Source organism: Pteronotus mesoamericanus, unplaced genomic scaffold (assembly GCF_021234165.1).
Source record: "Pteronotus mesoamericanus isolate MK-2021 breed Mesoamerican mustached bat unplaced genomic scaffold, CSHL_Meso_final contig_68, whole genome shotgun sequence".
Taxonomy (NCBI): Eukaryota; Metazoa; Chordata; class Mammalia; order Chiroptera; family Mormoopidae; genus Pteronotus; species Pteronotus mesoamericanus.
Window position 1 is genome coordinate 18,437,419 of NW_026555234.1, and position 23,268 is coordinate 18,460,686.

Consider the following 23,268-nt stretch of genomic DNA (forward strand, 5'->3'; position numbering starts at 1 on the left):
TCTACACTTGCCCAAAGGAGCTTATTGCTTGAATTTACAGCATGTAGATTTTTTGGCACAGTGGTAGGCACAAAACAAGTGCCTAATAAGTCTTTGTTGGATTGAATATCATTGCCAAGAGAGTCTTTTTCTCATTAGTTGCCTGTCAATATTCTCTTTTCCTAACTAGGACTCCCTCTGCCTTCTTGTTTCTCTGTGCATGTAAACACAGAAACTTACAAGGGGCTATGTAGGGTCTAAAATGAACAGGGAGGTGAATCCAATCATGACCCAGCATGCTTTCACCATTGTATTTCATACCAACCTTGCTAACCTCTGCTGTTGGAATCATGCGTTTGAGAGATGAATAAGGACTCACCACCTCTGGCACACAATAGAAACTCAGTGAGCAGTTTGATGCGGTTGAGTCAAAGAAGGAACCACAGAGGAGGTGCTTTCACAGGGAAAATTTAGGTGAGCCTATTCCACAGAGCTGACATTGGAGAATGTCTTTACATTTTAACAGAGATGGTAAGACTGAAGGTACTGCACCATTGGGATAATTTTTCATCAATGTAATTGCCTAAAATATTTGATTGTTATGCATATGTTTGCTCATGATTTTGTTTCCTAGGCAAATGCATTCCAAGATGCATTAATATTCGCAATGCCATGTGGTATGCTAAGGAATTTCTTAATGGGTGAGCAAAGTCAACTTTAGCTTCAACCATTTATTCCCCTCTCCAATTACACCAGTCTTCTTAGTTTCAGAGAATTAAGGAATGGAAAAAGATATTAAATATCTTTACCTTTAACTCCTTCATTTTAAAGTTGAAGGTGATAAAGCTGAAAGATTAATCTTTTCCCTGGATTTTACACTTAATGTCAAAGCCAGTACTCAAATCCAAATTTCCAGATTTCCCAGTACAGAGTTATTTCCAAAAGGACAAGAAATATCATAACATGTTAATAAGTGGCGATTGAATAGAAACTATTTTCAAGGTACTGTCATTGAAATAGGGCTATAATGGAGAAATATTGTTTTTGAGGACTTTATATGCTAGTTGAAAAATCCACATAACATTGAAAAGTATTAATACAATAGACAAGTTTTTTATATTTGATTTTTTACAATGTTACGTGTTTGAAAAAAAAATTTAAAAATAACTTCATAGAGTGGGAAAATAATTTCAAATTCAAGCTTTTGTTTTCATAAGTAAAGTTTTATTGGAACATGGCCATGCTTATTTAACTTGATATCAGCAATGACTCTTTCTGTACTACAACAACCAAGTTGAGTATTTGAGGCAGAAAGCTGTAACCTACAATATTTACTTCTTAGCCCTTTACAGAAAAAAGTTTCTCAATCCTGAACTAAGTGTAATAATAGTTAGCAAAAAGAGCCAAAAATAGATTGAGCAATTGTGTCCAACAATATAGAAGGCCCACAATATGTGTTTTGAAGCATAATATTTACTTTAAAAGTATGTTTGCATGCATTACTAAGAATTTAAAGTTTTGGCTATTTTTCTCCCTGATTTTTTCATTATGGTGAAAATCTATTTGTATTTATATGTTAGAGTAGTTCTTGCTGTAGTTTAAATATTGAAATTTATTATTTTTTCTCATTTGCAATATCAGAATGTTAATATGACCCATATAGGGATGGCATAAGGAGAACTTACAACGTAAGTAAAATGAATAGCTCTTTTCTGGGATATAATAGTTAATAATTTTATATTGTCATCATTGTTCTCTTGCAATATTAAATAGTTTATGACTCTTAGACTAAGAATGATAAAGTATCACCTGCATTTTTAGTTTCTGAAGCACAACTGTGAACAAATATGTCAAAATATAATTACATACAAGTCAAAGGAAATACAATTATTCAACTACTCCTTCCCCAAATTAGGGTTTTAATTAACCCAAATGTCTCAGCATGCTTCTTTTTAATGTTCTTTCATCTGCTGTTGACTTAAAAGAAAGAAATACAGTTTGAAGTAAGGAAGAATCTTGAGATGTCAGCAAAGGAAGACACCCCTAAAAAGTTAAAAGACCTGATTAAAGTTTGTTTGAAGGTTCTGCCAGACTTCTTCCAACTCATGCACTCTGGAATCCTAGATGTCTTTGTGCTCTAGCCACTGACACAGGTTGAAAATGTTCACAGAGTAATCAAGTACCAGTTCATCTGAGAGGAAAGATCTCACAGCCTTAGCTCCTCTTTAAAAAGGAAATGCAGCTCTTCTTATAATACTGCAATGTTCTGCTCTGTGACTGTTTCGGTGCTTTATAACTGACAAAGAGAGTCATTAGAAGTCTGTTTGATGGACATAACTGAGTGAATTGGAAAAAAATAAAAATGCCTTTTCAGCTCATTCAGAAATAATTGATGTGACCGAGACAGCTGTACGTGAGTTCCAGATAAGGAGATTTATGGAGAGACTATTGAAGCTAAAAAGGAAGGTGCACATTTAAAGTTCTCAATAAAGTTGTCTGTAAGACACAGAACACTATTCAATAGGGAAAGAGATTTAACCCGAAGCTTTCCTGTGGCATCCTTAGGGTCCTATCCTCTTACAAATAAAATCTCTGCAATGGCAGAGTCACTAGATTCTGTGAAATGGACTCCAAGGGGGAATTGCTGCACTCTCACCCCAATACTGTTTTCTCTTTTATTGTAAGTATTGTGTAAAAGAAGACACTTCCAAAGCTCTATTGTTCTATTTTTTTTCTTTTCTAAAATTAGCCACTGTCTTATCAGTGAAAGCAATCCATTTTTATTGTGCAGGTTATAACTTAGAAGATTTTGTTAATGGTGACAGATGAAAGGCAAATATTTTAAAGTATGTCTGTTTATGGGACGTGATATTTGCTTTCATGGTGTAATGTTTACTTTTTTCGTAAATCCTCATCCAAGGGTATGTTTATTGGCTTTGGGCTAGAGGGTGGGGAGAGAGAGGCATTGATGTGAGACAGACATCAATCCATTGTCTCCCACAGGCTCCTATATACGCCTCTACTGGGGACCAAACCTGCAGCCAAGGTATGTGCCCTGGATCAGAGGTGGACCAGAGATCGAACCCACAATCTTTTGGTGAGTGGGTTGATGATCTAACCAACCGAGCAACCCAGCTAGGGCTTATCCATTCTTAATGGTTAGATTAAAAATTGGGAGGATCCCATACACCAAAAGGTTGCTGGTTTGATTCCTGGTCAGGGCACATACTTAGGTTTCTGGCTCAGTCCCTGGTTGGCAACCAATCATGTTTCTCTCTCACATCAATGTTTCTCTCTCTCTCTCCTCGACTCTCTCTCTCTCTTTAAAAATCAATAAACGTCTCCTCAGGTGAGGATTAAAAATCGATAATAATAAAGGTATTATTCATCTATTTAAAATATGCATCTGGTCTCTATTGCTTTTCCTAACAATATTAGGAATTTTAGGAAATTTAATTAGGAATTAGGAAATTTAATTTCCTAAAATTAGTGACAACTTAGTTTTTAATAGCACTTAGAAATGTTACACGTAGTTGGCAATGATTATATTCCAAAATCAGAATAGCATATTAATGTTAATTTAAAAATTAAATTTGTGAATGATGCAGATTGTGAATAGTGCATGTTATTTATCAGTACTTTCAGAAAATAAGGGGATTACATGGTTCTGTAGAATTAAAAAACATGATTATTTGCAAAGAAAATAACAAAATTAGGCCGTTATCATAGTTGAAGTTCCGTTGGACATCAGCTTTTAGGTATTTTTTTTAAAAATCACTTATTTTTTATTTTTTTATTTTTTTTAATTTTATTTTAATTTATTTTTTCAAATACATTTGTCTCTGCCTCGCCCCCCAACACTTTCTCTTGCCCCCTCCCTCCTTCCCTCCCTCAGCTCTTCCCCTTTGGTTTTGTCCATGAGTCCTTGCTATATGTTCCTTGACTTTCCCCTTCCCTTCCTTTTCCCCGCCTCCCCTCCTTCCCTCTTGTCTTTGTTGGTTTCTTTTCCTTTCAGTGTTGCTTGTCTTATTTTCCTTGCATCTTTGTAACTGTTCAGTGCTCTAAAGAATTTGAAATTGTATGAATTTAACTTTCTTTGAATCCTCTGAATAGAAGGAGGGTGAAATTTGGCTGCTAGTATGTATTTGAAATGACCTCTGCACCTGTTTTAATGCCTTGGTTTATGTTTCCTATTTGGTAATTTATATTATCAATCACAGAGATGCAATTTTACCAAAAATAATAATAAATCAAATGTTCACCACATTTTCCCTTCATTAATGTTTTACCCCTTGAAATAATGTTATTAGAACGTCAGCTTTGTTTCTGTAACTCAAATATACATTTTCTAATTCCCCTCCTCATCTAAGCAGACTCTTTCTCTTGATCCCAAGCTCTGCAGTATAATGTTACTAGCATCTGTTCACTTTTTTCAGAAAAATAATAAAAAATATTAACGAGCAAATGCATTTGTTGAATATGAGACACTGCACACCCCACAGCACCTACCTTAAAACAATTCTTATTTGCTCTGCTTATCTTTACAAGGATATGAGGTAAATTTTATATAGAAATGATTATTGCAGTCACACATGCCTACCTGGGTGTCATCAGAATTCCCACTGAGGCGGGGAGGAGCGGAAGAGGCAGCCACCCTCACGGCCACCTGCAACGTGAACACAAGAGGAGAGGGCAGAGAACCTCTCCATTAATACTGTGGCCCAGCTCATCATGTGACCTCTAGGCTTCCAGAAAATAAGTCCAATAAGATTATATTAGAGTACAGAATGATGGTTCCCCGTCTTCAGTAGCTTATATCAATGTCAACTCTAATGCATTCCCATCACTTGAGGACTAGGATGATGATGAAGGCACATCCAGTGCTGGAGCAATTGCGTATTATCTGGAGCTTCCTTTTAATATATTTGTAACAACCTATAAAATATCTGGGAAGTTCTCATAGTAAGCTGTGTTTTTAAGTAAAATATCCAGTGTGTCACAGTGGAATAGAAAACTAGTTGATAAATGCCATTCTAAAATAATTGATTATAGGAATGTTCATGCTTACTAAATTGATTAGATTCAAATAGTTTTTAAAAAATTTGTGTTAACATATGTGTGTATTTGTTTTACAAAAAAATTGCATTTAAAACAATAAGAACTTGGTGCATTAATAAGAGAATTTGAAATTTCATATGATTTTTAAAGTTACGTTAAAAATCATCATGAATTACAGGGCCAGTAATATATATTTTTAATTAAAGAAAAAAACCCCTAAAACTTAATAGGAGATAATTCAAGATATACAGCTCTGTAGCTGTGGCCTGAGGTATAATACCTTTTATAGCATATGTCTTTGAGGAAGCTTAAGGCTCTTTTTATAAACTATCTCATTATCTCTCAGGGAATTCAAGTTAGTAAGGGGCAGGAACTATTATCTCTATTTTACAGACCCTGAGCCTAAGGCGTAAGAACCAAGGGTCAGCTAACTTGTATGAGGTCAATAGGGAATCAATAGAGTTGCTTGGAATAGAAACTCTTCTCGTTCTTTGTAATATACTATTTTTTCTCATTTTACACACACACACATACACACCCATACCCATGCTTGGGTTTCCTCAGCATATACTATTTACCTTACCTTTCTAATTTTATTTTTAATTTCATTTTTCTCTTAATTCTATTTAGTTTACTTATTGTCTCTGATTTCTTACCCTCTGTCTTTGCCTCCCCAATCACTTTATGTTATGAGGCACCCTTTTATGCTTTCATCTTCAAATATTTGCTTTAAAGCAATTTTTTCAATACCACAAAGACAAAAATATAAATAAATATTTTAAGCTATTAACATAAATCTTTTTCTTTTTAACTATGACCCTACTTCTCTGTCACATTTTTTAGAATTAGTAGTCTAACTGTACTTTCTCTATTTCTCCATATATTTACATGCTTGTTTTTTACTTCCTTTGGTCTAATCTAGAATTATTCTTCAGAGTTCAGAGATTTCATAGCCATAATAAACTTCTAATGGATGAATCCCATGGGCATGTGGTAACGGGCATCCTTTTGCATGTCTCTGACGCTTTTGAGCATGTAAGATTTTCCTCCTTTCCAGAGATGATTGGCTTCCTTGGCTTCTGAATGTCAAAAGTGACCTGGTTTTCTTCCCAAACCTCATTTTTATTACTTGCTGCTGGCCCCCAACTACGGAATCTATGATCAGCCCTCCGATATATATTATCTGTCAAACTTCATTTAGAGGTCTCAATTCACAAATCTCTCCTTTGCAATGCCTACCCTAAGTTTCTAAGAAGATTTCACATCATCTTTTTGTACTCCTTTTTATTGAAAACTTGATCATATTATATTTTGTCTGTTTTTATATAGCTATAAGGTTTAATTTCTTAAATGTATAGAAGCATTGTTGGAAAATACTTGAAACCCATAATGTATACAAAACAAAAGGAGGTATAGTTAATTAACGACTGAATCCAATCACCCACACAGGTCTTGCAGCCCTTTCTCATTACTGTGCCTCCATAGTTCACCACTTTTTTTAGCATACTCCTTTGCCTTCAGCAGTTCTTCCAACTCCTCGTTTTGGTAAAGAATTCTCAGATGATCTCCTCAATTTCACCTTTTTAATTAGGTCATTCATTTGCCTGAGTAAAATCTTTTATTTCTTCTTGCACCTATTTATAATTCTTACTCCCATCCCACTCAGAATTTTTGGAAAATTTTCTTAAAGACCTGTTTCTTTCATAACTCTTTCAATTTTTGAGTACATCTTCACTTCACAGTTTCAAAGAGCTAGAAGGTTGATGCTCTTCTTCAAGATCTTCTGCTTTTTTCTCTTTTAGAAAGACCAGTTTGCTTGGATAGGACACGAAATCATTTATTACCATAGACAGAAAAATACAGAGTTTCAGATACCTCAGGTCACTAGATGTCTTGATGTCCATACTTTTGCATCTTGAGGCGGAGCCACAGTTCTATAGACTCTTCAGGGAAACTGTGTGGACACTTTGGGGATCAGCTAGTTTTCTGGGTCAGTTTAGATTTTTAACCTCTTTTCATATGTTCTTTCAATTGTAGGGTTTCTCCTTCCTCCATTTGTCTTTTCATCATCAGGGAGATCTTACAAACCACTGCTATACAGTCCCACAATGGACACTGATAGAATGTGTGACTGGTACTGGCATTATATTTTTGCACAACTGTCTGGCTCATTTGAAGGCACATCTAGGTTTAAGAATGACCACTTACATCACTCTAATTCACAATGTCTGTGATTAACAAACTGGTAGTTACATGGATAATGCAATTCATTCTCTTTTCAGGCAATCAACACATTTCATTTCTGGGTTAGGCAAGATTTCTGGAATATGTAAATATGATGAGTTCTATGTCATAACTTTTTCTGTAAAACCTGTCGTCTAAATAGACCTAACCTGATGATGAAGGATGATGAAATACTTGACTGTCTAGCTATCATCTATCTATCTAAATTTACATGTCAGGTTTACTATTGAAATGAAAGCTTACTTCTTGCGGAACTGATGATTTAAGATTCTCCACTAATTTGGTTCATAATGCCAACTTGAAATCTTTTCCACAAGAATTTTATTTATTAAAAATTATCAAAATAGAGTTTAACAGATAATAATACAATGCTGATATTGGCAGTAGAATTCTAATGGGATAATTTAAAAGCCAATAAAAATGGTTGATGGGGTAGTTAATGATCCATTGTGTGATACTGTTTACTTTAAATTTTTATTGAGAATTATTTTTTTCTTTATTCACATATTACTTTAAATAAAAACATTTTGTACAAAAAGGAAACATTCATGAATCTAAGTATTTTTAGTATATATGCTAATCTCAGTATTTTAAAATTAAAATGTTCTTCCATCATTAAATTTAATATTTAACAAAATATTTCATGGAGATTAAAGTATTTACAGTCAAAATGAGGTAGGATATTAAAAAAATAAAGTGCACAGAGAGATTCATTGTAGTTATTATATAATGCATTATAGAAAAACTTGTTTTGGACATTTGTCATTGCAAGCATAGCCTATCGCCCGACTCTATGCTGTCCTGTCATTGCTTTTGGTGGAACCAGCATTTAAGCACCCAAGCATCACACTCTTTTCTATTTTTATACCAAAATGAAATATCATTTCTGTTTCTTATTTTCCTTTCATCAGTTTAAAAGTACAAATTATGTATTTCCTTATGAAGTTTGATATTCCTTGTTAGTGAAGACTTATTCTAAAAGATTTGAGACTCATTAAAATAGAACTTGACCCTATTCCTCCCTCTCTCTCTCTATACTTTAGATATACATATAGCTTTTATACATATAGCTTTATATATGTATAAAACTTTACATGTATAAAACTATGTATATATATATATAACATGCTGGGATCAATGAGTTATACATACGTAAGTCATTGCTAAGTATGGAAGATACAGTGTGTCTCCATGAGCCTTGGGTGCTTTCCTAAATTCAGCCTTGTCATCCAGATAGCATTGGTCAGTAGTCTATACTTTGGTGAGTATCTTCTGTGTATAGAACAATATAGTTTTGGACACTGTCAGTGGTCTCATTTCAAAGGTGAAGTTGAAGACATAAAATGTATCAGAGATAGTTTATAGTCAACTGAGGGTAACAAATTAAAAAAAGAGAAAATATGAACACATAAGATAATGCATCATAAATATAAAGTGATTTCTGTAGTGACTTAGATGTAAGGTAAAATAGCAAAATTGCACAACTGTGAGTAAATATAAGAACTATTAATAAAATAAGGATAATGTTTTTAAAATATAGTGTATTGCAGTAAATTTTGGCCCATGATGTGTATGCTTTTTGTTCTAGAAATATTTTGTAATTGTTTTAAAAAACTGCAGTCCCAACTCAGTGAAACATGTGAGTTAAATGTTTTCTCTTTACAATAACATTCAGTAGTTCTAAAAGTTTGATTTTGACCTAGAATGAAAAAGAAGATTTTATAATGACTGTATACTACAAATAACTTGAGGTACTGGGCTACAAATAATAATGGACAATTTTCCTGGCCAATCTTCTATCTGAAACAAAATAAAGGGATTTGTGGAAATACATGTGTGTCTTTAGCAAAGCCAGTTTATAAATTTGGAGAAAATATCACAATTCTTCTTAGCCTTCCCTTTTATAATATATCATCTGTCTATAATCTTTAACCTTTAAAAAAATCCTACTGGTCCCCATATCAATTAGTGATTTTTACCATTAGCATTCAAGTTATAAGAGTACAAAAAATGTTCTTTACCTTTCCTACTATTTTCTGGCAGCTTTAGTGTTATACTTTATAATGAAATGAAACAATGTGAGTTATATGTTTATAAATCTATACATGTATGTCATTTTCAAATCATAGTAGAGCTTAATGGACCCAACAATTGCATGAATAAGACAGCTATTATGGAATCTTTTTCATATCGTTTTTTTCTAAAATGTTATGTATGTAACACCCTTGATGTGTGGCATTAGTTTGTTTCCTTAATGAGACTATTTTTTGTTTTATTTTATAGTTACAATAATGCATAAATTCCATGCATAGTAAACTTTCAGTCCAGCCAACATCAGTATCATAGTAAATTGTGGGATTCAAATTAGATAAAGATTTGCAACACTTTTTAAATTCATTCTAAAAGCTGTACATGATATTATTTTTTTAGAACAAATTATAGTCATAAAACTCACATTAATTAAACTTTTTTAGTTATTCTCCATTCCCTGGTTAAGAAAATGTTTATCTATTATTGCAATACTACCCTTAAAATTTCAAGGTCGACAGATAATAATTTTTAATATGAATGAAGTAGGAAATGTATTCTTATTTCTTAGCACTGCATCTAAATTCCTATTTATCAGCTGCACTGTTAATCATTTAAGTTAACTGCCAGAACACTCATTTTTTAACCATTGTATCACAAGGAAAATTATTTAAAAATTAGTTCTTTTTACAATGAATTTATTCAATAATTCTTGCTTTCCTGAGTCACTAACCCATGTTTTTATAGAATGTATTTGTGAAAAGCATATTTGAAGTGAAGACTACAGAACAAAGATTGAGTATGTGGAACTAACATAGATTTAGATGTGTTTTAGTGAAATTGCTGTTTCCTGTCTTTGTTTCAGAAAAGTAATTTTGAGCTTTTGCATAATAAAATCTAAGTTCTAAGCATTGCCTCAGATAACAGAGTTAACTAAATAGATTTCAACATATTATATTAACCATTTTCTATTGAATTAGTTGTCAGTAGACCTTAATGTGTGTAATTTATGTATATTTAATAAGATCATGTACAATCTTATATCTTAGTGACATTCAGAATCTTTTCTTTTACAGCCATTTCGTAGAGTGACGTTTTCTGTTGTGAGTCAGCCTCAGGACCCACATCAGGGGTCACTGCAGAGTTGCTATGACAGCGGGCTGGAGGAGTCAGAAACACCAAGCAGTAAGAGTTCATCAGGGCCAAGACTGGGTGCCCTTCCACTCCCAGAGGACAACTATGAAAGGACCACGCCGGATGGCAGTGTTGGTGAGGCAGAGCATATGGAAAATGGTAGGGGCAAACACAACATCCACACACATAATCACGCTAGTGAGCCATAATAAGTAGACTCGTGAAGGTCAGTCTAAACCCACAATAAAATAGCTGACACTAAAACTACTCTATTTGAAATAATAAATATTTCCTAACGTACAAAAATGCCAAATAAAGAAACATAATTCTATAGATAAAACTCACCATTGTAAACAGCCTGTCAGAAATAAACACATTTACAAATAAGAGTAATAACTGTTACGAAAAAAAAAACTAAATTAGTGCATAATACTGAAATGATAGCAGTTTGAGAAAGGTCTTGTGTTATTGTTTTCTTCTATTCATTTTTGTCATGCAACTATTTCTTCAATTGCAATTATCCAGTCTTAGTGAGAGGAAATGACAGTAAACAAACTTTGCTCTCCTCTTTTCCTAGGTATTTAGAATAGCTTTTTCAAACCCTTCCTTTCAAGTGGTAGCTGAACTGAAGTCAAGAAGGAGAACAGTATTATCTTGTTCTCAAAAGTATGTTGTAAATGCTATGAGAATTTCCCTCTCACTTAAGTATAAGGTTTTATTCATTTGTGTGCAAGGAAACAGGAGGAAATTCTCACATTACTTTATATTCTTATCCTGTTAGGATACGAGTTTCATAATTACCACAAAAATTGGCCTTCTGTACATTTTTCTTTACATTATCAAATTAAGATTGCAAATAGTACTTATACAACTTATTCATCTGTTTATGTTCCCAAAGACAATTAGATGATTTTTTTTTTGGATTTTAGGTAATAAGCAAATGTCTGAGGAATGGGTTTTTGTCTAATAATGGAATGGTGAATTTCTTACCAAGTTTATTATTATTTCAATACAAAAAGAGATTATGTGTAGGGAAAGTAAGGGGAATCACACACATTTTAGCTCATGAAAATTTGAAATTAATTTGTTTCTCATCATTCCATCCCCCAAGTGAAATAAGACAGTCTAACTTTTTGTTATGTATCAGTTTCTCTGGTGGTGATATGTAAATAAAGCATAGTAATGCAAGATAAACTTACTTTTTTCTTCAAGTTTACCTATTAATAATAAAATTCAACATTAGAGAATAATATATAAGTGACCCCAAGTGAAATTATTGCTAATCTGAACAGTGTTAAATAATTATTTTTCCACATTATCTGGGTGATAAGATATGAGGGCCTGATGATTGACAATCCCTCTTGATTAATTATGTAGAGTTTAAGTGGCATTTTGCCTTATGGCTATAAAGGCATGCTTATCTGTGTGTATGGTGGTGTGTGCTTATGTGGATGGGAGTTTGGTACGGTGTTTAAGAATTAACTTTAGTATTTTTTAAATGAGTATAAAATATTTGATATGAATTGCAATGCTTATGAATATATATATATCTCTAAGGCAAATATGTTTGAAAAGCTTTGTACAAAATTAAAAAAATAAATTTAAAATACTGCCATAATATTTTATATATGTACACACACACACACTTAGGAAGGCACACACACACCTAGGAAGGCAGGCTATTAATTTAAGGGTATTACTATATCTGTGATTGCATTTTGATAATACTATAGAATTTTATTTGTGTTATTAAAAGTGCTTGTCTCAACATAATGAATAATTATTTTTGATGTTAGCTACATTAAAACAAACTTTTTTATTATTGGCATTATAACCATATTTTATTTATTTTTTTTTTAGTTTAAGGTGATTCAGTGCCTTTAAAATAATAAAGAAATGATGAACAATAAAGATAATTATATATGACAAACACACATTGGTTACTTTTAGGAAACATACATGTCATGGAACACTTAACAGTTGAGCTTGATAGGAGACCAGAAAGTTTATTAAGAAACATTTACCAAAAAAGGCTCTTAGTTATTTTTTATCAACATGTTTTTAGTCTTGGCAGCACTAAGGACCATCATAATATGACTGATTTTTCCTGAGTTATATGTGACTGACACTTGAAATTCAGAGTGTACATAACAATTTGTCATCTGCTAGCAGTGATTCATGTTAGCCCTAATCTATAGGTAATGACGGAAGGAGATGTGATTCACTTTGGGTGATCCAAATGTAGCAGCTGACATTTGAATGAGTTTGGCTGAGTCCAAGTTTTCAGACTTCCATCTAGCTGTAAAACACAATCGTATTGCTTGAATTCTGGTAATTTCATTTTCAATATTAATGGGTCATTCTGACATAAATAGAATTGGAATTGAAACCTGTCAGGTATTCATTTGTCACATTTAATTGGAATCCAGGTAATCGGCAGTGTTTTGCTTGGTTAGGTTTTAATCAGGATTTGTATTGGATTTTCCATGAAAATACCTTTTTGGATGCTGTCCTAATATGTAATTATTATTACCTCCAATATTTTTCTTGAATTTTAACCTATGTGAAAAAGTATAGTTAAAATTATTTAGGGGGTTAACTTTAATTGTAAAATTTATAAGATGATTTTCAGTGCAATAGTATACCACATTCTAACATTCTAATGTCATAATGAAAACTGGATATAAGGTGGGACAGCTGATGACAAAAATAAGTTTTCACAGATGCTATAGTAAGCACACAACTGAACACAGGAAAATTTAAGTAGATAAGCAGTGAAATGCACATCTTTTACAACGCCTTTGTCTGGTTTCTATACGTTAGCATGATAAACCAAATTTCATTAAGAGGGCCTGTGGTTTACTTCTTTGTATAAAAAGCTTTAGTTCTAGTCCAGCCTGGTTAGTGACCGATGACAAATGAAATTTTATTCTTTTATAGCTTAAGAAAAAGAATACACTATAAGACTCTGAATAAACACTTTCTCGAAACCTGGGTCTAATAATTAAAATGGTTCCCACCATTTTGATAAATCCAAATCTGGGGTACTCACATCCCATGGGTTCTGGAAAGAAATAATGTAAATTATACCTTTTAAAAATATTTTAAGAAAGCCCTTATGAATTACACATTTGTTCATGAACAAAATCACTAATATATTTTTCTTCCCCTTTAATTGATTATTATCAATTTATGACTTTCAAATCGATCCTTTGATAATGTTGGGGAAATTGGTTATCTATTATTTTATTAAAATACATTTAGTGGAATTAAATATTTTAAAGTGTGGAATTCATGGTGGATAGTTGAGTAATGATAAAATATTTGATAATGAAATATTAAATAATTAAAACCTACAACAATGAACTGATAATTCAAGTGAAAACCAAATATTAGATTTACAAATACCATCACACTAAAGGAAACCCTTGACTATACAAAAGCTTGCCCTTCTCTTAAATATGCAGGGGTCTTCATACTTCCCTTTGGAGTGGTTTTTAACAATTTCTTCAGGTCTATTGTATTAATTTACTTTAGTCCCAGTCTTCATGCCACAGCCTATTTAGACTTGCCCAAGTCCTCCAACCCTTGGAATGATAGTTGCAAGGCTAGCTTGTCTTTCCTATGTATTCCTTGAGAAGATGTAGTGGATAATAACTCAGATATAAAAATATGCCACTTGACCTCTCATTCCAGTTTTGCCATTAAGATTGGGTAGGCCATTTACTCCATCTGGGTCTGCTTCTGATCATCTGTAATGCAATTAACTAAATTAACTTTAAAATCTTCCCGCAATTCTCTCCTCACATCCATTTATTCTTATACATTTCTCTCCAGAACATAAAGAGACCTTGGGTCTCTCAGTGAGATGTTGAGCAAATTCGATAATGTGTTGATGTGGGCAAGGCAGAAATAATTCTGGGGCTTTCCTTGCAACCCACATACACATGTGCATTCTAATAGTAGATAATGAACGTATTACAGAAATCAAAGAAGTGGACTGATGTCAATGGTGCGATCGCTAGCCAAGTGGGCAGCAGGGCAGGCACCGCAGCACATCAGTGCAAGAGACAGTTTTGGAGCTTGCCTTAAATCACAATATACAAGAGCCATCTGTAGATCCCATCTAGCCCTGGGTGTCATGCCCTTCAAAAATATAAATTATGATTAAGTGATCTCACAGCCAAATAAGCACATTTGCTTTCTCACTTGACAGTGTAAGCTTTGGTCAGAGAAAGACTGAATGAAAGGTAGAAAGCAGTATGTATTTTTCTCCAGGTAAACTTATAAGTAGTATAACATAAAAATAAATTAAAACAGGAAAATAGCAATGGATCCATAAAGCAGGTTTTAAAAAGTTAAATGAAGTCAGGAATTCGGCCACACTAAATGGCTAAATAATGTTTATGTCTTTTGATTTTCTCAGATATTTAAGATAGAATGTTGATTTGTATACATTAATATTTTTTAATTTCCCACTTCCAAACTTTATTTTTTTTCAGACTTACATAAGCTACACTTACTTGTTGTTCTATTAATTTTCATTCTATATACTTTAACTAGTGTTTAGATGCCACTGTCTTTGAAGGTTAAAACATGGTACAGTCCATCACAAGCCCATTTGGTACCTGCCATGGACTTTACTCATTGCTTTCAGAAATAAATGAGAATCTGTGTGAAATATTATTTGGGAATGAAATGCCATTTTTATATGACCCAAGATAATGAGAACATAGACTAGACTCGTGTATTTTTGTGAGATAAAGGACCTCCTCTTCCTCTACTTTCCTTCCACCTGCCCAGTTTTCAGCAGTCATATGTAAGGCACAATCATCTCGTCGCTGTGGGCTTGTGCTGTGTTCATTTAGACTGAATTGTGTAGCACGGATGCCTCTTCTGTCCTTCCAAAGATGCTCATCACTTGTTAACGTCATAAGCATAATACCTCAAAACAAATGCTCTGCAAAATTTTTCTGTAGGAGAGACTAATGCTTCTTGCAAAGGATTTATTTTCATGGCTCTGCATCTTACTGTGTCACTCTAGTTGCCAGTGTCTGACTGAAGCTGCCTCCTCTGCCGTTCCATCCCTCTGTGAAATGGCTCCCTATCTCCCGTGTCCCAAGAAGTCCACATGCCCTCACCTTGGGAGATCCCTGATTACTCCTACTTCTTCATATTGATTAGAGAGCAATAGTGATTAGAAAGACTGTCTCTAAGCTGGGTCTCAGCCAATCCAGATGTGTGTACAGCAGCTTTTCAGTAAAATGAGCAGCACAATCTAACAGAACCTAAAAACGATGTGGCCCCAGAGGAGAAGAGGCACCATTATGGATAGCACGTATTGGTTTAAAAACAGGCTTTGAAATCTAATGATACCAGTTTGATCCTCGTTTCTTTTCACCTAATATTTTATAGATAAATACAACAGCAGAAACAATTTCACTATAGAAATTGATGTTAAAATTATTTATTGTTATTTAAATAAAGATAAATACTTGTGATTATTATTAACTAGGTAAATTGGGCATAACACAATTGTTTCATCATCAAAAAAATCATATAATGTTTAACCTCACAAAGAAAGCCTCCTATAATTACTGGTAAGGATGATATTCTGACTTTAAATACCTTTCACTGAATTTCTCATTTTTATGGAGTGACAAGGGTCAACAACCAGAAGCAGTGACCTTTAACCATATCAAGTATCTAAAATGAGAAGAAGGAAGAGTTCTATCTTCTACCAGCAGAGTAGTCCAACTCTCTGCTCTTTTTTTATTTAAGGTAGCATAACACCATTATTATCTTCATATATTCTCTATGCTCTTTTTTTAAAAAAAACAGTTTTACATCCTATACCCAGCATACAAGTGAATGAATGGCCTTTAAGTCTGTATTTCCTTTTGAACTGCTGCAAAATATTCACACTGGCAGGGAAAATAAGTTGGAAAAAAGTGTCCAATTGGTATGCTTACCGAACTCTCAGCTCTTTCTTTTTTAATCTCAGTATTAATAATTAACACTAATAAAACATATGGTCATATTACTTTTTTTATTTTAATTTGGTCATTTAAAACTAAATTACTCTGCTAAACCTTTATGACATTTGAAGATGGAATGAGGTCTCATCAAATCTCAAAGTGACTTTGGAGGTCAGATAGCGGGTTTGTTGCCTCCAGCCTCTCAAAGCATTTGCTTATCAGAATTTCTGTACACTTGTTAGATAATGCATCCTATGTTTAACTTCTTAGTTAGTTAAGGTGTTATGCTCATATTTCCTGCATTGGTGTTTGCTTCTAGATTGTATGTACCTCTCAACTTCCATGGGTTTCTCTTTTAGAGTTATGTATAAAAAATGGTATTGCTGAAATACATCACTCAAGAGTCTTTTGGTTTTTATAGTGTAGTTAACACTCAACTTCAGAGGTTAGTCTATTTATTGAGAAACTATTTCATCTTAATAGTCCTTTGTTAGGACAATTCTCTAGTCTCTTTTGTCACCTTACCAATTGTACAGAAAGTTCTCTTGAGTAAAACAAAGCACAATAATATCCTTTCTATCTCTTGTTTAATGGAATAATTATTTGGTGACGAGGCTGTGGTTATTTATTTTGATTCAGCAAACATGATTTGAAAATAAAATAAAACCAAGGATCTCTGAAGTGAATGGGGAAGAGTTCCTGCTTTCATGGTGGAAGTCCTTGTATCGGTGAGACACAACCTTGATTGTAGTGAATTCACTGTATGATAAAAAAGATAAAGCTTGTTAGAGAAATTTAGAGTGGTATGCAATACAGACAAAAGAGAAGGTATTTATATAGATAAAACATATAAATGTATTTATTTAAAATTTACATTTAATAAATAACATCTTAAGCTGGAAGAAAGCCTTGACATGTTATCTGCATTGTATCCTCTCTTTTTACCTACCTTTCTTCGACATTGTTTAAATTATTATCAGATTAGCTTGGAGGTTTCATGTTAAGCTAAAGTAAGTGAAATTATTTGTTTTCTTTTTTAAATTGTTTATTGTTTTCCATACCTTCCTTATTGTGTGCTAAATATAAGTAGTTAAAAAAAATCCCAAACTCCAGAATTTATCATTGACAAAATTGGCAGCAGACACTGCTGAATCCAGGTCTAAACTAAAGAACAGGTTAGTTTTATGTCTCTGTTCGCTCCTTTCTTATAAATATGAACAATTACTAAAAATACCTGGGCTTTAAATAAGGCTTTTCAAACTTAAGAACTGCCTATAAATAATATTTAGAAGTTACTGTTTTCTTTTCAGACGACCAATTGTCTTACTCAGATTAAACAGATGATTAGAATAGGTTGCATTAGATTAGTTTTTTTAAATCAGAAAAACAATTTATTCCTTATGCTATGGCTACAAATTGTTTTTGTCATTACTATCTGAAGATGCAGGTGAAGTTTCTGGGTATTTGTCTTTATGTCACATGCCCTTTGTATCTGAGATATAGACAGTAGTTTGCTTTGTTTTAAAATCTTGTTTCTGATAAATTTTACTTAATTTATGCAAATAGATTTTTGACATTACTGTCATTATCTTGTATGTCTTTTCATTACTATCCAAAAAGCATAAGTTTATTACAAATTAGAAAGTACTTGAAACATGTGAAAATTTAAATGCCTTCTTAGAAACAGATTTTCAACTACTAAAATATGACAATCACAAAAGAAACTAATTTTTGATCCTGTATGTTCAAATGAAATTTATAATGTGTGCCATGGAATGTTTTGGTTATAAAAAGAAAGTAGAACAATGTCCTGCTGTTTAAAAAATTGTCCACAAATTCACTTCCAGTGCAAAACATGTATTCTATGGCATTATTTTGGCTCTGAAATGCTCAGGACCTAAACAGATGAGGTGAGGGGTCCGACTTACACCTGAGAGTGATTTGCTTCTCCAAGGTTGCATTCCTGAGCTACAGTGAGCTCCATTGAATTATGCACATCGTTCCTATTCAGTGTGACTTGCATTTCATCAACCCAGCATTTGCCGCATAAGGTCATAGCAACCATAGATGAAACTTTATACAATGAACAGAGAATTTTGACTATTATGAGAATCCATTAAGTTCAATAAGCATTTCTTGAGCACTTACTCTATGCACATTCTCATGGAGGATCCTAAGATGAGTGAGTTATGCTCTCTGCCTTCTATGTACTTAAATATTATGGTGGAAGATAAGATGTACAGAACTAGATGTTTAAAAGTGAAGGAGTGAGAGACCCTGTGGAGATTCAATGCTGCTTGAGCCAGAGAAGAGTAGGGGTTAGTATATGAAAAATTGTGGGCAAGCCTTGAAGGATGAGTAAGGAGAGATTTGATAAGCAGAAACATGAGTAAGATTAGAGAGAACAGTAAGTGATATCAAGAATACCAACCTGTGGGAAAACAATGGTGCTATTTGCCATCTTTGGAAAAATAAAAAAGTAGCATGTTTCTAGGAGAATATATCTGATTAAGGCACGTGGGCTTTAAGGTACCTTTGAAACATTCAGGTGATATTTAGCAGGTGATCGAAAGTGTATATCTGAAACTTGAGAGTACAGATAAGTAGCAGAATCATAGCACTAAAGTCATTAGCACTCTGGGGATTATAAAATCTTGGGAACAGATAAGATAGTCAATTCTGTATATGATACCAGAGAAGAGATGGTGTCTAACACAGAATCTGAAAAAAAATACTGAAATATAAGAGAATAATAGAGAAATGAGTATTAGTGCTGATAAGGATACTTTTAAAAGATGTGGCATGCTAAGGAGAAATTTATTATTAGAAAGTAGTGATTATCAAATGCCCAGTGATTCAAAGATGGAGGTAAAGAAGTAGACACATGATTGTACAGGCCTTGATTAATGAAGAGAAGAATAGGAGACCTAGCTGGAAGCCACCTTGTCTTTTACATTCCTGTCTCCCACTGTACTCTAAGTGGTGTGAGGGCAGGACCTCTTTGCCTTGTTTACAATAGCATGATGCATCTAGAATAATCCCATCTCATAAGTGTCAAAAAAATTGCTGAATTTAGTTGTATGGACAAAGAGATCAATGTTACTCATGGAGATTCAGTAGAAATGAGACAATTGAGAATGCTGAAGACCAGGAAATGTAGTGTAAGAATACACTTGAAAATGTCTTTCTCAGGTCAACAAATCCATTATATTGTTATTGTCAGAGACAAGGGCATGGTTGCATCCTTTGACATCTATATTAATGAATTTCTGATCACTTTATGAGCCCGTTGTTCAGGGTTTTCTTGTTTGTTTGTTTTTACAGAATTTCTGAAGCTACAGATTCCAAATTTCTGAATAATAGCTTTTACTATCTTTCTTTGAGTCACAGTGATTACTCTTTTAAATGAGTTTTGGCCTCTCATATGACTTTTGTGTTTTATTTTATACTAGGCTATAATTTGTCCATCTCACTGGCTTGAAATTAAAATAGTTGTCTGACTAATTGCATTTTTGGTAAGATCCAATAATTGATAATATTGTCCTGGTAATTATAAAACAATTTAGTTTGTGATTAAAGAATGTAGCACTGTAATAATGCTATCAATTGCTAGTAACTATGCAAATAGATATGCATGAAAACAGAAAATAATGAAAATAGAATTTGCATGAAAATAAACTCAAATAGTGTAGTGCAAGGGCTTTCAAATTCTAGTCTATTTTACATGTAAAAAATATCACAGGAATACAATGTCAAAGATGTTTACCACAGCTACTACACCTTGCAAGGGAAGAAATCACTCCAAATATACTATGTGCAAAGACTTACTAATAATGATTGGCCAGACAGATGTCACTTTTGATGTTGTTTTGATCTAAAAAAGGACAACCGTCAATGTCACATGAATTTATTTTTTTTCTTTGTCCATTGTTGCATAGCAGGAATTATGATTAGGGATTATATTGATAAAACTTGTCTTCTAGCCCAAGGTAATTTAACCGATTGCTACATAATAATTTCCAAATAAAAGTGCACCTTCTATTTAATCATGAATACATTTATTTGGTTCATCAACAATCTCTAGACATATCTATTTTGGGTCCTGATCTATGCACTCTCCATGTCCTAGAATATTGAATGGAATGTATGGGAATGTAGTGCATGCAAAGGAAAAACTACCTGTCTAGTTTCCAAGTGGTCCCTAGGTGGTCCCTGGAAATTTTTTTCTAGATCCAAAATTTACAATTTCATCAATATGCAGAATTGTGCAGAGCCAGGACCAATTTTTAACAACATTATAAAATCCTGAAATAGTAGTCTATTACATTTTAAATAGGAGAATGTTCCATTTAAGAAATAAATCCTTTTTCTCCTCTGAGGCAATACACTTTATCTCTAAGGAGAACCAGGGAAAATCAGTATCTTTTAAAAGATTGCCTGATGAAGATGGAGTCAGAAGAGGGACTTCTTCATCCAAACCTAGTGAAACTGGGTGAGATCTGATGAAGCATGTCTGCCATGGGCAGAGATCATCTTCTCAAAAACAGGCTTCTTTGGCTTCCTGGATTCAGGGCCCCTTGCAATCCTGCCTTCTAACTGCTATCCTGTATCTCTAAGTGGTGCTGTTGATTGCTTGTTTTCCCGTTTCTTTAAGGTTATCTCTTAAGGATTTTGAATATTCTTTCGTTAAATTAGATGATTTTCCTAGTATCAGTTTTAGGTGCTTTTGTATACCTAGACTTGGTTTTCCTTCTTGTTTCTGGTTCATTTTGTAAGAGTCTTTGCATTATCTAAGCATTCAATCAATTATTCATCAGTTTTGTTGTTTACCTGGCAGAGTTACCTCCTCTTACTCTAGAGTACATTAACTGACAGGCAAAGCTGTATGTCAAAAACATCCCCCAGACTGATACATACTTTTAAAAAATCATTTATATAGTCTTCATTTCACCAGTAATTCTCACTTAAGATAAACTCAATCTTCAATATACAAATACTTGAGCAAACTGAGTTTAGGGTCAATGCTTATTCTTTCCCTTCATTTAGAATGAGGCCGTGTTAACTACATATCATCTTTGAAAAGGTGATTGAAAGAAATGTGTTCACACAGAACCATATCTTATCAGTTTTCCCCCTTAAGCTTGCTGCCTTCTATTCAGTATGATCAATTGTATTCAGCCTTCAATAGCTCTTTGAGAATTCGGTTTCGAGAGGTGCTTCTAGTTTCCTGGACAACATTGGTTCATCTCCTCCTCCCAGAATACTGAAGATCTGGACTCTATTTTTCACCTATTTCAGCCCCAGGCTGTGTTTATCTTCTTTTGTGAAATCAAACCCGTGCATTTTTTTCTTTTACACCCTATGCCTGAGTATTATCTATGTCCCTGGGATAAAGTAGCTATCAAATTAGTTTTATCAATGTCCATGGTTTTAGGGGTCTTCATGTGTGTTTTTCATAAGTAAACACATTTTATTTCAGAGCACAAAGTATAGGACTTCTGACTTGATTACTCAGCCTTTGTACTTTCTTTTAAAGTTTTTGAGGCATGCAAGGACTTTACATTACTCTTCTTTACCCTAGTGGAAAACCTCCAGTTCCTCTAACAGCCATTTCGTTTCTGAAGAGGGTTTAGAGGACTGTCCCTCAGATTGACTCTGAGATTTCATATTTTATCCTTTATTTTATCCATTCTAATAACCTGACTCCTTTGCCTCTCCCAACTTCATCCCATGTACATTTTCTTCTTCATAATGCCTTTTCTTGACATTTTGAAGATCAAGTAATTCATTTTCACTACGAAAAGTCATTATGTTTGAGTCAGTTCAGACAATGAAGTTTCTGTATTCCTTTCAGAACACTTTTTAGAAGAGTCTGTTCAATCAATTTTTAGTTTTAAAATGTCCTTCTTAAATCCAACATAATCTCTCTGTGTTGTAGTCTATAATTTAATATGTAGATTTGCAAGGAATTGATGTCAAAAGTTTGGATCCTAGGCCAAACTCTATCACATTTTGAGGAAGGAAACCTGGAACAAGTCACATAATACTTCACTCATAAAATGGGAAAGATGAATATTTTTAAGAGAGCTTTTCTAATGTATGGATTTTTAAGGAGAGATAGAGAGGAGGAAAGGGTGAGAGAAAGAGAGACAGACAGACGTAGATTTGTTGTTCCGATTATTTATACATTCATTGGTTGCTTTTTGTGTGTGCTTGACGGGAGATCAAACCCACAACCTTGGTGCATGGGGACGATACTCTCACCAACTAAACTACCTGGTGGGGGCAGTAACAATAATTACAATAATCACTACCTTATTTTCCTTTAAAGCTTATTGTACAGTTATACATAACAAATATTTAGACACTTAGTATTTAATAAAATTACATCAAATTATTCTTATGCTATGTTCACTTACTTATAGATTCTTTTAAAATCATGTTTGTACAGTTCTTTTCTTCTACATTAAATCAGACTAACATTGTTCACAATATTTATGAAATGCATTATTGTTTGCTTGCCTACAATAATCTTCACCGGCTTCCCTTATAACTTGCCATAAAGGTAAATTGTTTCTTGAACCCTTTTGAATTTCCTTTTGGTTTCTTCATGGCTCTCTATGTCCTATGAACAAGCATCACTGTTTATAGCAAATATAATTCTATGAAAACCATAGACAAACAAATACATTAATAGATTCACATTTATTTTCTGCACCAAAATGTATTCTGTCTTCAGGAGACCTGTATGTATTTTTCTGAATTTATTGTTAAGGAGTAGCAAATGACAGAAACCAGTAACTCACAGAGATTTCCATCAAATAATTATTAAAGGTCATTCTGTGCC

General features: G+C 33.4%; 1 protein-coding gene across 1 annotated transcript in view; it reads left to right on the top strand.

Moving 5' to 3' along the window:
* The window catches only part of PCDH7 (protocadherin 7), a 409,563-nt gene that overhangs the window by 181,088 nt on the left and 205,207 nt on the right, over positions 1 to 23,268 (top strand). Inside the window, exon 2 of the mRNA XM_054582023.1 lies at positions 10,386 to 10,602. Coding sequence (XP_054437998.1) covers positions 10,386 to 10,602 — 217 coding nt within the window. The remainder of the gene's footprint in view (positions 1 to 10,385; positions 10,603 to 23,268) is intronic.